Raw genomic sequence first — 18,387 nt, forward strand, 5'->3', positions numbered from 1 at the left:
TTTCTGGATCAAAAATGTGAAAATATTTTGTATTTTTGCAACATGTCCAAATATCTTGCCAACACGAAATCCTTAAACTGCTGATTAAATTAAGTAGCTGTGCTCTTTCCTCGCTTAAGTTTATCTCTGAAGAGATCCAAGAAATTTGCTGCAGCAAGAGCCAATAAAACATAACTCGATTTATTTAAACGTTCTTTCATTTTCTTTTCTTCTGTACTGATAAGTGAGAACTTTCTCGGGTGTTGTCGTAAGAAATGTGTCACAAAACTATACTACTGGATTCTGATGGATTTAGAATCTTCAAGGAGCTCTGTGGGTAAAACCAGAGGCCATCCTCCCTGAGCACTGCACCCTTCCTACTTCTGAGTTAGAGGAACTGTGAAGTTAGTGGTCTAACTCCCTTGAGTTCTACTACACAGTCTCTCATATTACCACTTTATTATCCTCATCTGGCCTCAAAGATAGACCAAATTTGATATTATTTTAACTCCTCTTCACAGTAAGCAGGAAAAGCACATTAAAGTATAGAACAGATACGCTATCCCATCAGCACGTTATATATACTTTATTAGTTTGCAGTATCACTAACTGAGATTTAGGGGTCAGCACATGACAGCCTGCACCTATTTTAGCCTGTGAGCTAAGAATGGTTTTTACAGCAAAAAAAGAAATCAAAAGAAGAATTTTGTGACACGTGGGAATGATATGAAATTCAAATTTCAGTGTCCATAAGTAAAGTTTTATTGGAACAGAGCCACAGTTATTCATTTACATATCATCGATGGCTGCTTTCACACCACAACTTCAAAGCTGAGTGGTGGCAACATAGAACATATCACAAGCAAATCCCTAAAATATTTACTATCTGGCTCTTTACAGAGGAAGTTTGCTGATCCCTACTCTACATGTACAAGTTCTACTCTTGAGTATTTACCATTATAAAATTTAAACTGCTTGCTTTATTACAAAATCTATCAATTCTTTTCCCCATTCATTTCCAGCCACCTGTAAGTACTACAAAATACAGTGCTCCTTGATCCTTTTTTGCACGGATGCCGTTCTCTCCTCGTATTCTAAACCAAGGGGGTAAGCTCAAAGAAATCTGCTGGATCAAGAAAGGTGCTGGTAACCTAAAGCCTTCGTGTCACTATACCTTTTCTATTTTTGTCGACAGCATTTAAGAGGACTCACGGTTTCTGAAAGAGCCTGGATTAAACATGTCTATAAGCTTTCTGTATATAGTTAATTCGAGGAATGGCAATGATGTTACAGAAATATCACCAGGAGTTTAAGACTATGATCAAGGGAGATAAGCATTTTCTTCACAGAGAAAATAGTTTGTCTTACAGCATGGTTATGACATAAAAGTATCACCAGTCTACTGGTATCTGGAAGTAACTAGTACATTGGATAGCATCTGCTAATTCTATTTATTCCCTCAGAAGAACTTGCATTGTGGAAATCTAATCATACGTAAGAAATTGTCAGCATGATTTGATGAGAAAAAAGACAAAAGTGGGAACTTCGTGGCATATCTGCACATAAACACTATGATACAGCATGCAAAAATGTAGTGCTAGCTAGAAAGTAGAAGCAAATGTTTCCCCTTCCAAATTAGAAGACAAAGTTGTCCAGTCCTGAAGACTTCATTCACTTCTGGCTCTGAGATCTGCTTCGAAAAAAATCAGCTTAGTGAGATTTAATAGCGATTTAGTCAACTATAAAATGTTAATTTATGGGGTGCCTGGGTGGCCCAATCGGTTAAGCATCCGACTCTTCATTTCGGCTCAGGTCAGGATCTCACAGTTCGTGAGTTCGAGCCCCACATCTGTGCTGATGGTGCGGAGCCTGCTTGGGATTCTGTCTCCCTCTCTCTCTGTCCCTCCCCTACTTGCTCTCTCTCTCTCTCTCTCTCAAAATAAATAAAAATAAACGCTTTTAGAAAATGTTAATTTAGCTAACTAAACAGAATGTTTAATGGTCTATTAAAACTAAGCTACCTTTCAATAAACATAAGTTTCTTTTAGCACCTTTGTAGTTCACAAGGTCAAAAAGTTAAAAGGTGACAGAATCCTACATGTTTTTCCTATCTCAAAACCTTCAAATTTGTTTATAACTTTTTTGCCATGAGCCTTTTTACTAGGCAAGGAGAAAAAGCTCTGCTCCTGATTTTTGTAAGAAAAAAGTGTGATCCTACCTTTAGTGTCCACTCTACTTGTGGTCCTCTGAAGTTTAGTCAGGAAGACAAAAATTCAGCCTTTGTTAATCTTCAGAAAAACTACACAAAACCCACAAAGATAGCAGGTGTGAAATCTCATCTTTTCCTAAAATGGCAGCAACTCCTATAGGCAGCAATGCCTCCTGTCTTTGCTTTGGGAGCTGTTCTGGACTCCCTGTTCTCACATGGTTCTCACCTATAAATAGTCTGCATTAAAAATAAAATCCTCCTAGAATATTTCTAAAATTTCTAAAAATGTATTAACCCTACAAATAATTTATACATCATTCAAAAAATTCAAAAAATTAGGGCAATTAGTTTCTCACAGCAAAAGGAGGAAAAGCCCCCTCCCCCATTTCTCCTAAACTTCTACTCATTCACTTAGTAAGCACTGACTATTTACCATACACCAGAAAGCACTCTACCCAGTCCTAAAACTAACAAAGAAACGTCTCAATAACAATATAAAGGTGTACATTTTATAAGAAACCTAGTCTAAACCACGGGAGAAGGATGTGAAAAGAATGCTTTCCAATGAATAATACTCTGCAAATAAGGGGGTGTGCAAGCCTACAATTTAACCATGTAACACTGAGGAAATCTCCCCTTCTTAGAAATCAGAAAACACCTCAAAAGTATTTCTATGTGAGTAAAAACAGTAATAATGCATCACACTTCTCTACAGTGGTTGTCCCTAAAAAATGTTCCCACACTGAATTCAGCAGCATAGCCACCATTTTAAATAAGACACAAATAAAATTAAAGCCTGGGTTTTAGACCACCAATTGTATTACCTAATTATTATTACATGTTAGAAAAGAAACCAAACCACATCGAGCTGAAAAAACAGAAGTGTAAAGAAAGTCCCACTAACCTGCAGTTCTAGAGGCTTCCCTCCTCCAACATTGTATTATGAACACTTTGAAACATATGAAAAGGTTGAAAGAAGTTCCAGTTACCACTCACACTCCATCACATCACCTACCGCACGTCACACACTGCAATGAACATTTTGCTTTTTCTGTTTTATCACACATCTATCCCTCTAACCTTCCTGCTGGGCATCTTGGTAATCCAAGACACTCTTGGTAGACCAGATGATTGGCATCCACTCTCAGAGAAGGAGATTATTACAGGAATCAAGCCTAATAAAACACTATTGATACCCCTCATCCACTTGAATCATTGATTCCAGGGCAAACACTCTGAGCTCAATATTGTAAACCTTCGTATGAACTTTAAAATGCTTTCATCTGAATTGCTCTTCCTTCCAAGTTCTGAAAATGAACCGTTTGCCCTTTTGAGGAGCAATTAAAGGGTATTTTTTCAAGTTGGCAAAAACTCTCAGTTACAAAGTTTTAAAAACTACAGTATATTTATTCTATACAAGAGCTCAATGTTTTGGCCTTACTAAGTTCTCTAAATCTGAAACTGACGCTTGTTGGTGAAAGCAAAATCAATCAAGTGAAAACCCCAGATCAGCACCTAGAAACATCAGCAGTAGCTCTCAACTCAAAGCAATTTTACCCCCTTCTCCTCACCCCCACTCCCACCTTGCACCCGCGGGGTCATGTGGCAATGTCTGGAAACATTTTTGTTTGTCAGGACTTGGAGCAGGGGAGGGGGGGTTGGTGTCCTACTGGCATCTACTGGGTAGAGCGTTGCATCCTACAATGCACAGGACAACCCTCACAACAGGTAATCATCTGACTCAAAAACGCCAGTAGTGCCAAAGGGGAGAACCCTCGTCTATAGTGATAAAGCACAGGATGAAGCGGGCAGGGCATCTTGTTAAGGAAAACCACTTCAGAGAGGAGGCTGTGCACTTTTGCTGGATAAAGCCGGCCTTCAAGGACAGAGGTCAACATCCCATAGTAGCAACAATGCCATTCTCTTGCCAGGGCCTCAAAGAGCCTGAGGCCTCTGGATCCCAGGAATCATGAGAAGGTAGCTGGACCTTCAGGCCAACTGGTAGAACTGAAACTACTCAAGAGTTGTACAGATCACTCCTCCCTGCCCAGCCCAGGCAGAGAGAGGAGAGAGAGATCCAGGCTTGGAAAGAGGGTAAGATCTTGCTCATTTCAGTCTCCCCAATGCCTAGCACGGCACCCGGCACACAGCAGGCATTCAGCAAATGTTACATATGGAATGAACTCCTTCAGATCAGCTGCTGCTTCCCCTTCTATGGCCTCCAATGCCGTATCACTTCACTTCTCTAATACTATTTCCTGCAAGGCTGTTCTGAGGATGTGATGATATGAGGTATGTGAACCCACTTTGTAGACTCTAGAATCTTATACAGAACCAAAGGATGAAAGATTCAGAAGCTACCTCTAAGGTGCTAATTCTCATATGTCTCCAATATTATTATTTTAGCAGATGATAGTGTTAATTCCCTGACAGTCTTTTTATTAAATAGCAATCTAAATTCTATAGGACTCACAATTATACTCCAGGAAAGAAAAACAACATTCTATGGGACTTGAATCTGTTCTCATTTTGAATGGAAAATAAATGTGGCTTATGAAATCTAATATGTTCTCTATATGGGGCTTCATCCAAGAGAGGGAGACACAACTCTCAGTAGATATCCAAACCAGAAGTGTCTCAAGAAGGGGTTTGGTACTTGAGTGGAGTTCCAGAAAATTATTAATAAGAATTATTAATAAGAAAATTATTGATAGTACAAAAGTATTAGATAACAATTCTATATTAATAATTTTAATCAATAATTTTATAGTTGTTTATTAATAATAATAGTTCAAATCATTAATAGAAATTATTAATACAGAATTCATTATTGATTCAAGTAATATCATTTACTGAGTTCTAGTACAGGCCGGGCAAAGTACTAAGAGCTTTACATTCATTATTACATTTCTTCTACTGCAAAACTCTATAAGGTAACTATGTCAACCTCATATTACAAGTGAAGTAATGAAGCCTCGAGAGGGCAAGCAAGTTGCCCAACATTACATAGCAAATAAACGTCAGAGCTAGTACGGTGTATTTCCAAAGTCCATGAGCTTGCTGAATGGCCGCCAAAACATGGATGGTGCACAGATTCATTTACCAAGTAATTCCACGTTTCTCTCTTCATGAGCTACTTTTCAATTCAGCACTTCTCATTTTCATTCTCCTGAAAATGCTAACAGATTAACTGAACTTGGGAAAGAATGTTCCTTTGCTTTTTGCTAGTTAAAACATTCAGACACAGCTGAAACTCTATGTTTTGACTCTAACTATATCAGCTAAAAATGCATCAAACACGTTGAACACCAAGAAAACAAACTAGGGACTCACTTTGGAAAAAGCTCTCCATCTTAATGCCATATTTTGAATTTTAAAAATAAATATTCACCTTCAGTATACATACTTACAACAAAATACACTCTCAGTTATCTATACCTTCGCTTGTCCTTAGAGTTCCTGAATGCCCTTCCTTTGAAATCAAAGTAAAAACATTCCCCCAAATTCTAGGGACAGATACTCTGAAAATACCATTCCTGAATCTAGCTTCACACTAAGTCAGGAAAAAATTCCAGAAGATGGAGAGCCATCTGTGGTAACTAGACTGTCAGATGACTCCCAATGATCCCAGCATCCTGGTATTTCCCAGCCTGGTTGGTCTGTGTGACGACCAATGGCATAGGAAGAAGTAACGGTAGGTCACTTCTGAGATTAGATTATAGAAGACTGTGGCTTCCCTCTTGGACACTCAGTGAGGGCTGGTATGCTCTCTCTCTTTCTCTCTCTCAAATCATTACCCCTAGGGAAAGTCAAGTGCCATGTCTTGAGAATACGAACAGCCCCGTGGAGGGGCCCCTGTGGAAAGCAACTTACAGTCCAACAGCCTACAAGGAACTGAAATCTGCCAACAGCCCTGAGTGAGCTTGGAAGTGGATCCTTCAGTTACAGTTATGCCCTGAGACAACTACAGCCCCAATCAACAATTTGACTGTGACAATATGAGACTCGGAACCAGAACCACCCCGCTAAGCTACTCCCAGATTCCTGACTTCAGAAACTGTAAATGTTACTTAAAGCTACTAAGTTTCAGGGCAGTTTTTTTTTTTTTTTTTCTGACACAATAAATAATACAGTATTTTTGTGAATTCTTTTTCGAAAATAACTCCCTACTTTCTAGCCCTAACAAAAGCTTCTAATTTGAATAAGACAAATCTCTGAATTCTCATAATTGAGAGAAAAAACACACCTTGTCCTCTGACCTGACAGCTCGCTGGTTCTTTCATATTCCTAACCACAAAGGACTATAAATTTAGAACTGAGTAAGAGTAGTTTATACCTGTCTCAACTAAAATAAGGAATTCATGGGGCGCCTGGGTGGCGCAGTCGGTTAGGCGTCCGACTTCAGCCAGGTCACGATCTCGCGGTCCGTGGGTTCGAGCCCCGCGTCGGGCTCTGGGCTGATGGCTCGGAGCCTGGAGCCTGTTTCCGATTCTGTGTCTCCCTCTCTCTCTGCCCCTCCCCCGTTCATGCTCTGTCTCTCTCTGTCCCAAAAATAAATAAACGTTGAAAAAAAAAAAATTAAAAAAAAATAAAATAAAATAAAATAAAATAAGGAATTCGTTTATTACCTATAATTAAAACAGCGGTATCAATAAGTTAACACCTGGATTACTAACCAAGTATCTTGAATAAGATGGATCTTTTACATCTAATTTTAAAAGAAACAAACACATCTAATTTTAAAAGAAACAAACAGGAGAGAGAGAATGGCCTCTACCATCATGTTAAAAGATAAGGGGTTTTCATTTTAACTTTTTATTAAATAATGCACTTAACAAAAATTTTAAATCGTCTTCGAATTCAGAAAAACAGAAAGGAAAAGTCACTCCTAGACCCAGAGCCCAAAGACATCTTCGCTCAATTTTTTTCCTGGGTCAAGGTGGCATATCTATAACCGTATACAGTCAGATTTCAGAGTCTAAAAGTAACTATGACCAAGGGAGAGGTTTTTCAGAGAAATATCTCACACCAACTGCAAAATTATTCCCACAATAACTTAATAAGTTGTAAGAATGTATAATGAAGGAGTTTGTTTTCTGGTTTCACTCGGAGGATACCACACCACAAAAGAAACAGCCTCACTGGTTTCACAGGCTTATTAGTGCAGCCCCTGCAATCAGGTATACTGGGTAAAGATTTAATGATTTTCCCCAGGACTCTGCTACTGAGCTAGGGGGGTGTGCCTTACAGAAGCCCACCCATCCTTTTACGACTTACCTTTTCTTAGAGCTAATAGTGATTCATGTTCAGTTAGAAGAAATGTCTTTGCAGAGTAAATTTTTAAAGAACATATATTCCGAGACCTGAATGTCTAAGAATGACTTTCTGCTGCTTTTCCATATGAAATCTATCTTGGCTATACATAAAATTCAGGGGGGGAGTAGAAGAGCAATCTTCCCCCCCCCCCCACTCCAAAATTCTACAGGCAACTGCAGCCCTTCACACTTAGTACTGTAGGAATAAATGCCAGCCTTGTTTTCATCCCTTTTAAAATTGTTCTTTATACCCAGGGAGCCTGGGTGGCTGTTGGTTAAGTGTCCGACTTCAGCTCAGGTCATGATCTCATAGTTCATGAGTTCAAGCCCCACGTCTGGCTCTCTCCTGTCAGCACAGAACCCAATTCAGATCCTCTGTCTCCCTCTCTCTCTCTCTCTGCCCCTCCCCTGCACATGCTCATGCGCGCTCTCTCTCTCTCTCCAAAATAAACATTAAAAAAAAAAAATTGTTCTTTATACCTGTTCCACCCCTGCACCAAGGCAGAATGCAAACTTCTGCCAGGATAGGTCTAGGTAGTATGTGTCTGTTCATTCATTTTCCCTTTTAATCTTTATAATTTTTCAACCCAAGAATGCCTTTTCTCTTCAGTTCTATTTTTTAAATCATTATTCTATTCCAATGTTTCAGTTTCTTCCTTTGAAATATTTACATACTCATAGACAGGCCCTCTATCTTCTGTTCTCCAGATCTATCAACTTCTCTCTCATTATCACCTCCTCTCATTGCATCTTGGGAGGGCTTCCAAAGTTTTCCAAATCAACTCAATTTTCCACAGAATGAATTGTCTTGTTTTAACACTGCAATTACATCAGTTTCCTTACATTTTTCCTCCCATACTACTGGGTTTTCAAATAGCCATCTTTCTTTCCTTATGAGTTAACTGTTCCTATTCCAAAGTGACTATGTCTTTTTCGCATCCTAAAGAAGACTTTCTAAAATGTTCTGGTTTCCACTGGCAATCATTTTTGGATATGTGTTTTTCCTCTGAACTTTCAGGATAATGTTCCTTTTCCCTTATTCCACAGAACTTGCTGAAAGGCCTCTTGCTGAAAACTGGTTTACCTAGAATCTCGTTACTTGCCAACAGAAAGGGTGTGTAAATGACCCCTGGTCCCATTCTCTATTCTCTTGGATATAGGTAACATGCTTCCCACATCTACAACTGGCGAAGACAATGTGTAGAGCTCCTGGCCTAACACCCAGTGTCACTGGTAGGCTTTTACCTCATATAGTTATGTGGGACCAAGACAGGATCTTCTTCTAACTGTCACTGCCTTATTCTGACCCCATTCCAAGAGTCTACAATATATAAAGATATATAAAACACTGCAATTTCTAGAATGCACCACTAAGAGTGATTTTTTCTTCTCTCCCCATGCCAACAGTAAACTTTATTCTTGGAGAATGTATTTCCCAGGACTGAATTTGCAGTGACTGCCTCCTACTCCAAACACAAATACACACACAGAAAACACTAATTCCTTATCCAAGTATATTCTGGGAGTTAGAGCCTCCAAACAGAAACTCAAAGATACAGATTGGGAAGTACAGTATCCCCTCTTCTCCGCACGGCAGAGAAGTTCTAAGACTCTCACTGATGCGTGAAACTGTAGATAGTACCTAACCGTATATATACCATGTGTTTTTCCTATACATATGTATCCATGATTAAGTTTAATTTTATAAATTAGGCACAGTAAAAGAGAGGCAATAACTAATAATATAACAATATACTATAATAAAAGTTATGTGAATGTGGGCTCTTTCTCTCAAAATATCTTCTACTCACCCTTCTTCTGATGATCATGTGACAGGATAAAATGCCTAGGAAATGAGATGAAGTGAGGTGAACCATGCAGGCACTGTGACGTACTGTTAGGCTGCTCCTCCTCCTCCTGACGGAATGTCAGAAGGTGCATCACCTGCTTCCAGACCACATCTGGTTGAGGGTTAACTAAAACCACAGAAAGAAACTGGGCAAGAGGGGACTACAGTAGAGGACGGAACAACACTTGCTCACACTGCGGCTGCCTGATTTTCTGACTAAAATGGACCTGCGTTTCTGAACAAAGGCCTGACTATAGACAGAGAATGAAGGGTCTCACTACATACCTTCAGCGTAGGCTCAGCACTGCCGATGTGGGCTTCCAACTGCACATCTATCAGCCTTGTGGTTTGTCACTATCTTGGCGAGAGGCCAACTCTAAGTCCTGGTTCCTGGCGATGTGAGTTTACAATGTTTTCTGTCTTCCTAAGCATTTTAATGGGCAGCTGATATTGCTTATCAAATGTTTTTTACACTACGAAGTTACAATGATGCACTGGAAGGAGGCTGTGACTGGAAAGAGTTCCAGAGTCTCAGTGTTACAAGGGACCTTAGAGGTCATGCAGCGCAGTCTCGCCAACTCTACAATAACTCAGTAAGTGGTCACCAAGCCCAGGCTTGAACCCCTTCAGTGACCTAGAACTCATTACCCGGTGAAACAATTCATTTCATTTTTACAGAGGTCGAATTTTTGGAATGTTGTATCTGACAATGAGGCAACGTCTTAACTCTCTGTGCTTTCCATTTTTATGAGCCCTACCTCCATCCTCTGGAGTCACACAGAATAATCCTAACACACTTCTTTCAAGAGACAGATTTTCAAATACAGTAGTATCAAATCCATCTCCCAAGGTGTCTTTCTCCGTTGTTCCCAAGGATATACTAGCAGAACTCTGCATAAATCTATGGACGCACGCTATGCTAGCTATTCAGAACTCTCAAATACAATAGTACCATTTGCAACAATGGTAAATATACTCTTGGTCAGCACCTCCAGTTATGGAATAGGAAACAGGGCAACCTCAACCTACCACATACATTCTTTCCAGTATTCCCTGATTAATGACCTCCACTTGCAAAGGAGGCTACTTACCTTAACCATGAAATAATGAATACTATTGATCCAACAAGGTACTGCTATAGAGTGTTACTGATCACCCAATCTTTGGTTAAAATGGTCCTCATTTAGCAATTTCACTGTCACAAACACCTGGAGCAAAGCATGCTCATAATTAAAGAGTTTGGGGAGGTAAAGTGAGAGGTGATGGACAGAGATCTCAGCTTTCTCCCATTTATTCTTGCTTCTGAGCTATTGTTTGTGTCAGAAGGGATATTGATTTTCTATAAAAATAAGAAAACAAGAGGCACCAAGGGGCCGCAGAAGGTCAGCGTGGGCTGGAAAAGGAGGGGGGAGGGTTAGCACTCTATCTCTGTCACTTGCCTTCCAAGAGAAGGGAATATTTTCTTTCCTGTGAGATCGGCCTCTAATACATCACCTTAGGAAAGCTCCTGACTGAGACTTCAGGCCAACACCAAACCAATTCACTTAGAAAAACCAAAGAAGCTAAACTATATTTAAGGGGAACAAACAAAGGATGAGTTAGTGAAGAACAGAGTAAAATTAGGCTATGAATCACCTAATACCTGTGATATAGACAATATGAATAAAAACAGTAGAAAGGAATTTTACAAAAGGATTTCTCCATTCTAGAATGGAACACACATACACAGGAAAATTACTAAAATAATAACTGATCTTTTTGCAGGTATAAAAAACTATTGTATCATAACCACTTCCAGTTCCTCAAAACTCTTGAGGGATTGGTTGGCGTAGAATTGAAGGAAGAACAGAAAAATAAAAGGAAAAGGAATTATTGGTTAAGCTTAAAACTATTCCATGGTTAATTAGTAAAGTGAATTTAAGGAAATTAGAAATACAGCTCCCTGGCTGAGACATACATTTTCCAACCTAAAACACCTGACACATATTTTTTAAAAGAATTCCATCCACTGATGAGGCTAAGTTAAGTTTAATGATCACCTTCATCCTAATAATTTTACAAGTTGGATCATACACACTGACAATCTTCAATATCACTGATAAAATGTAAGGTTCTACACTTGATCTGTATGAGAACAAAGATGCATGTCCAAGCAGATTTATGAAAGAGCAACCAAGGAGATTCTTAAAAATATTTGTTAATGTAGAACAAAGGTAGGAAAATTTTGAGAGAATCAATTCACCAAAATAGTAAAATATCCAAATCATAAATTATCATCTACTTAAACATACTCTAATGCTAGTCCTATTCATAAGGTATGCTTAATAATCAAGGCAAGATTTTAGTTCCATCTTACTGGTGAGAGGCTGAACATAATTTGTGGTCAAAGAGTAAGTCAGTCACCCCTCTTTCTCCACAGAGTAGATTTAGGGGGAAAAAATACAAGGCATTTCTGTTCGTAACTACAGATGAAACAATATAAGTCAAGGCATATTTAAGACCCCTAAATAATTAGATTCTAAAGAAGAATTGTTCTCATTTTAAGTCTGCTACTATTCCACCCTAATTTCCCTCATAGCTACAAGAACGTGGGCATCCATGTTGCTAAAAGAACTCAAGAGTGATGGGACGCCTGGGTGGCTCAGTCCATTAAGCATCCGACTCTTGATTTTGGCTCAGGTTATGACCTCATGGTTCATGAGATCGAGTCCCACATTGGGCTATGTGCAGACAGCGAGGAGCCTGCTTGGGATTCTCTCTCCCTCTCACCCTGCCTCTCCCCTACTCATATTCTCTCTCAAAATAAACATTAAAAAAAGAATGTTAAAAGAACTCTGAAGTCATGTACCAGGCAGATAGCCCAAACAGGGTAACAAGGTCTTCTCAAATGAAAAGAATAAGAATAGGGGCGTCTGGGTGGCTCAGTCGGTTGAGCGTCCGACTTCAGCTCAGGTCATGGTCTCACAGCTCGTGAGTTCGAGCCCCGAGTCGGGCTCTGTGCTGACAGCTCGGAGCCTGGAGCTTGCTTCGGATTCTGTGTCTCCCTCTCTCTCTGCTCCTAACCCACTTGCATTCTGTCTCTGTCTCTCTCAAAAATAAATAAACATTTAAAAAAATTTTTTGAAAAGAATAAGAATTTCATATGAATTGCTGCCTATTTCAACTTATCCAGACTCTCAGGTAACTAGAATGTTTATTATCACAACCTGACTATACGTGCAATAGCTGTGTCTGAGGTAGGAAGGAACTAAAAGTGCCTCGCTACTAGATTACAGACTGCATCTGGAACCACACTTAGACTGTTATCTTAAGAGCAGACAGAGTGAACAATTATGTCATGAGAAGAAATATACACAAGCTACCACTGCAAAAAACAATTTTTAAAAATCACTATTCTCAAGGCACCTGGGTGGCTCAGTCAGTAAAGCGATCAACTTTCGATTTTGGCTCAGGTCATGATCCCAGCGATCAAGCCGCATCGGGCTCCACGCTGGGCATGGAACCTGCTTGAGATTCTCTTTCCCTCTGCTCCTCTCCTCCACTCACACACGCTCTCACTCTGTCTCTCAAATTTAAAAAACAAATCGTGATTTTCAACAGTAAATTATCTGGAATATATGTTCGATATTGACACAAACTTGAACACCTCAATTGAGGGTTTTGATATTGTGTACGGCTGTAAATTGACTAAACATTTGTTTGATTAAAAACAGCATGATAAGGGCAACTGGATGCCTCAGTTGGTTAAGTGTCTGACTTCATTCAGCTCAGGTCATGATCTCACAGTTTCATGAGTTTGAGCCCCACGTCGGGCTCTGAGCTGACAGCTCAGAGCGTGGAGCCTGCTTTGGATTCTGTGTCTCCCTCTCTCTCTGCCCCTCCCTGACTTGCACTCTGTGTCTCCCTCTCTCTCAAAAATAAATAAACATTAAAAATATATTTTTTAAAATAAAAAAACAGCATGATAAAAAAAAAACCTTTGTAACCCAAAATTACACATATATATTGGGTAAATAGGTCTTAGGATATACATTAGAGGAAAATTAGAGAAGCCGTATTATAAGCCTAACCAGTTGTGCAAACCCACAAATATAAAGTTAGTGAGAAAAATTGTTGAAGCTGGACTAAAAACCACCCTGAAAAAGGTTATGGGCTTATATAAAGACCTACGCAGCCTTTCTGATTACTGACACAGCCTCACAACACAGTTCCTAAGATTTGTGTCTTTGTTTTTCAGACAAACTTCAGAAGCAAAGTCCTAAGAAAGGCCAGATATTCTACAGTTGTAAAAGGTAAGAAGAGACGGAAAGAGCAGTGGAAAAGGCAAACCCAAAGGGCAGCAAAACATGGTGGTTAAGTATGAACTCTGGAATCAGAATTGATTCCTAGTTTTGCCACTGGGTGACCATGGGCAAATTATCTAAACGCTATTAACCTCCATCTCTTCTTCTATAAAGTACGAATAGCAGTGCCTGCCATACGGCGCAGTCCTGAACATTCCCCTGGGACCACCAACCCACTAGGCAGCACCCACACAGGCATGTGGTTTGATACAATGAAGGGGATGGGAACAATGCAGAGATGCCAAATAGCCTGTGAAGCACAGGACGGTCCCTCACCACAAAGAAGTGCCCCCATTCAAAACACCAAGAGGGCCACCTCAATGCCTCAGTAGGTTAAATTAGCCTGACTCTTGATTTCAGCTCAAGTCATGATGTCACAGTTCGTGAGACTGAGCCCCAAGATGCGCTCAGAGCTGACAGTGTGGAGCCTGGCTGGGAATCTCTCTCTCCTCTCCCTCTCTCTCTGCCCCTCCCCAACTCTCACTCTCTCTCTCTCAAAATAAATAAACATTAAAAGCAAACAAACAAAAAAACACCAAGAGCACCTTCCTTGAGAAAGAGATACCACACATTAATATTAAAGTATCGAGGTGGGGCTTATCAATGTTCCTAGGACTACGTGAGATGGAAAAAAACAAAGTCACCAAAATCTACACTGACATTTTAAAGATGCATCCAATAGACACAAATTTTTATGGCTCAATGACATTTAGTTGAAAACTAATGGGATTCAATACTGTTATTTTCAAAGCCCCACCATGTCTTTCAGACAACTTGGATGTCAGCCATAAAAAATAAACTCAACAGAGTCAAACCGTAAGTAGCAGAGAACAGAATTATAGCCCGGTATCTGAAGTCGAGACTCTTAACGGGTAAAGGAAGCTTACCAGAAACGTACACAAACTCCACATGCCCAGTACCAGCATTTTCTCACATACACAAACACACACACCAGCCTCTGCTGAGACCCTGGTTCTAACAATATCGATGTATGAACTACATGGTATAAACAGCAGTAAACTGTTTTTAAAATAAAATTCTTGGTTATGCATGTGAGATACACATTTTAAACAATTTTTAGAAACAATGTGTTTCATTACATAAAGCTTTCTTGACCTAGGGAAATAGAATCATGAGTGTACTTTAAAAAACTAGAGATAAACTCTAGCTGACTGGTTAAAGGAGGGCTACAAAGGCAACATTGCAGTGGCTAGTTCTGAAAGTTGAACTCATCACGACTGTAAATTTGTACCTGGGGTAAAAATAAGCAGGTAAATCTTTGACTTAGTAAGAGAGATCTCACCATTCTGACATGTTCTCATCAGAGCCCTGTTTTTGTTCATCTGCTTCACACTCCATCCTTTCTTTCCTTCCTGTTTTGCTTAGGAAAGTCCTATTTTCTGCTGATTCACACAACCCATGACCTGATGAGGTCCAGGGAGTATTCTCCTTCCAGCGGGACAGACGCTGCTTCTTAGCAGACTTGAACCTGCAGCCTCTCTCGTAGCTCCAATCTGACACCTTGAGCTTCTGCTGAAGGCTGGCAGCCACCTCTGATGTCACTCGCTTCACTTTCCGCCGGCGCCGGAGCGGTCGACAGGGCGCATTTTCAGTAAAGGAGTCAGATTCGTGCCAAGAGTGTTGCTTACTCTTAACAATGGCATTGAGAGCCGGGTGCCGTTTGGCTACCATCGTGTCATCGGAGTCACTAAAATTGGCAACAGGGGCCATTTCTCGACAATCCTTAATGGCCTCATCGAGACTCGACTCAGAGGCCTCACTGTAGCAGCAGGTATGCTCGGCCAGGTGAGTGAAGTCCGAGCGGCGCTTCCGGCCTCTCCTTTTGCGAAGCTGCCGCCTCTGCTGCCGAGGGCTCAGGGCCATCTCCTCCCACAGCTCACCAAGCTTATTCTGCTCAGATGTCTGCTCCAAGGCTGAGGCTAAGTCATGTACCAGCTCATCCATGAGGCCACATCTGCCAAAAGAAAGTCCAGAAAAAGAAAAAAGAAAAATCCTTAACAGGATCTGTTATTTTAGAATAATTTTATAAACCAGATCATGGCAGTGCACAGCCCACCCTATCTACAGAAAATAAACTCACCTTTCATCTGGCTACACTTAAGACTCTGTTCCTACCATCCATGCTCCTTTCAGCCACTAAAAATAGGTGTTTGGCCCTTAAGTGCCTGAAGTCAACACTCACGGGATCACAACCAGGATATTAGCAAAAACCAGCAAACCCAGGGAAATAAATCTTTCCCCTTTTTTCCCAATTAAACTCATCACTAAATTATATAATAATAAAATCCAAAAAGATTAGACAATGTCTCACCAGACAGGAGCAGAACAACACACAACTTCAAAACCATAGATAAACAACTGTGCTATGGTCTGGGGTCACTAATAAGAATGCTTGTGGAAGGGAGAAGACAACACAGTGACACACTTTAAGGAAGTCTGCTTGTACTTTTAGTGATCCAAGAAACTGTAGTGACCCACACTTGTACCCTGAATGGAGAAAACAGAGTAAGTCTGCACCCATTATGGTCCCAACTACCACCTGGAAGCTAGAAGGGAAGGCCATTTGTTGAGTAGGTCATACACACACACACACACACACACACACACACACACACACACACACACACACACATATAACTAGCAACTTTTAAGCTCTTCTCCCATCCTTCAAAAAATTAAGTGATCACCCTACTTATGAGCTTTAGTACCCATCACACGACAGCAGGATATAACAGGTTGAAATGAAACGCACGGGAGGAGTCTCTATGATTTCTAGCCAACTGCTTTCTAACTTTCCTATTGTCAAACCCTCATACTTCAGGAGTCACTTTAAAAGCAAACCTTCCAAGGGATGAGAGCAGGAGCAATTTTTGGAATGCCCCTTTAAAGGGAAATGTCTAATATAATTTGTACAACACCTTATTAAGTACATATTAAATTAGCACTTTTCCCTAGCCCTTGTTAAGCCCAAGGTATTTCAAGTCCGTAATTAGAATTTAAAACTGTGTGGCGCCACTCTCAGACGGTATTTTCGTTCATGCAGTTTACATTCTGCAAAGGACTTTCTAAAACCTATTTTCATGCTGTCCCCATGCCAACGACTTCAAAGGGAAGAAAACAGTAGTCTGGCTTATCTGCCACATGGATGGGAGCAATGGGGACACCTAGTTCCAAAACTACCAACCAAACAAAACGTCTCAAAGTGTCAAAAGCCACACAATATAAAATGCCCACGTCCCTTTAAGCAATACGAAATAGTTTAAAACGCCATGACTGGGGTTTCGGAGGCAATTGCCTGTGAGACCAAAACAGAAGTGAGGACAGCACGTCTAAACCTACTTCCTTAATAAAGAATTACTGCTTTAAAAACTCAGGCAGAACTGTACAAATTAACGTGAAACAAAGTGACAGAACAACTTGCAGTCGTTCGTGCAGAATCCTTTCCTAAAAGACTGCAAGTCCAACAGCAGGTGACAGAAGAACCTTGAGCTTCCCACACCTTCACTCTCGGGTGCATACTCCGAGAGAACCCCCTTGTCCAGCAAGCACTCGAGGAGAGGAAAGGTTAAGTCACGCAAAGAAAAGCACGGGAAACGGATAGAAGTAAAAAGAGGCAGGCGTATGGTCTGAGCGAAAGACCGGGTTGCGAGGAGCTGGGGGGAGGAGGGGGGAGGAAGGCAGGAGGCAGGAAGCAACTTCTCATTTGGGCTCACCGGGGCAGGGGTTCAGCCCTTCTCGCTCGGGCAGAAACTGCCAAAATTCAAGTCCTGGTGACTAAGCTCCCTCCGTGATCAGGGGTCGCAACATGGCCACATATGTGAGAAAAAGCTGGTTTCGAAGGACTCTCCCTCCAAGCCCCCGGCCCGCCTCCGAGGACTAGGGCGAACACGGCTCGGGACAGCAAGCCCTCAAGCTGTCGCCTGCCCGAAAGCGCCAGAAAGAAGAAAGGAGAAGAGGTGAGTGTCGCCCCGGAGACGCCCGAACCTTATTCCCCGGGATGGGGGCGATGGGCCCTGAAAAACAAGGCCCAACCACCCTCGCCCCTCCCGCCAACCTTCGCAGCCCCATGGCGCACACGGCCCCTCAGACTCCGCTGGGAGCCGGTATTCCCGTTGGCGCCGGCCCCCTGGCCCCCGACCCTCTCAACCCACTCCTCCCCCTCACCAGCTGCAGCAGCCACCTCCAATGGCCGCCGCTTTTGGGGCCGAGTCTCCCCGCCGGGGTTTCCCTTTCTGACCTCATTTCCGGTCTGGGCCGGAGGGGTGGGGCGGTGGTGGAGCGGAGTGGGTGGGGCTGCTGCTTGAGAGGGCCCGCCCCGGCTAGACGCTTCCTGTCCGTGGCCGCGCCCACTTCCGCCCCACGGTGGGAGGGGCCTTGGGGAAGCCCGGAGTAGGGGTTACGGGCCTGTAGTGTTGGTGGTTAAGGGTGGGCTGGGTGAGGGATAAGGTCCCCGTTAGGGGAAGAACACGCCTTCTCAGGCTTGCCTCGTCTGTCTTCGGGGGCGTCGGGGCGTCGGGGAATTGGCAGGGAGGGACCTGGGCCTCGCCGTTGTTTGCTGACCTGCTTTTAAAAAGGGTGTGTGAAATTAAAGGGAAATGGATCCTCATTGTTGACTGTGAGAGTTGGTACCACTATTAGGTTAGCGCCATAGCTTTGTAGTGAATTACTCAG

At 41.6% G+C, this 18,387-nt stretch overlaps 1 protein-coding gene across 4 annotated transcripts in view; it reads right to left on the minus strand.

Annotated features, from left to right (window-relative positions):
• Nucleotides 1-17,943, minus strand: part of GPATCH2L (G-patch domain containing 2 like) — a 57,451-nt gene extending 39,508 nt beyond the window's left edge. Inside the window, exons 1-3 of one of the 4 annotated variants that reach the window (XM_047080319.1) lie at nt 17,881-17,918; nt 17,430-17,636; nt 14,999-15,670 (exon numbers count right to left, since the gene is read on the minus strand). In XM_047080319.1, the coding sequence (XP_046936275.1) occupies nt 14,999-15,660 (662 nt within the window). In that variant the 5' untranslated portion in view covers nt 15,661-15,670; nt 17,430-17,636; nt 17,881-17,918. Of the gene's footprint in view, nt 1-14,998; nt 15,671-15,796; nt 16,050-17,429; nt 17,637-17,880 lie in introns of those variants that run through there. The other 3 variants (XM_047080315.1, XM_047080316.1, XM_047080317.1) reach the window with 3 other exon arrangements.
• Nucleotides 17,944-18,387: the final 444 nt, after the last annotated feature.

The sequence above is a fragment of the Lynx rufus genome, unplaced genomic scaffold (genome assembly GCF_022079265.1).
Source record: "Lynx rufus isolate CCGP_SWC_20201006 ecotype Redwood Valley unplaced genomic scaffold, mLynRuf1.p SCAF_17, whole genome shotgun sequence".
Taxonomy (NCBI): domain Eukaryota; kingdom Metazoa; phylum Chordata; class Mammalia; order Carnivora; family Felidae; genus Lynx; species Lynx rufus.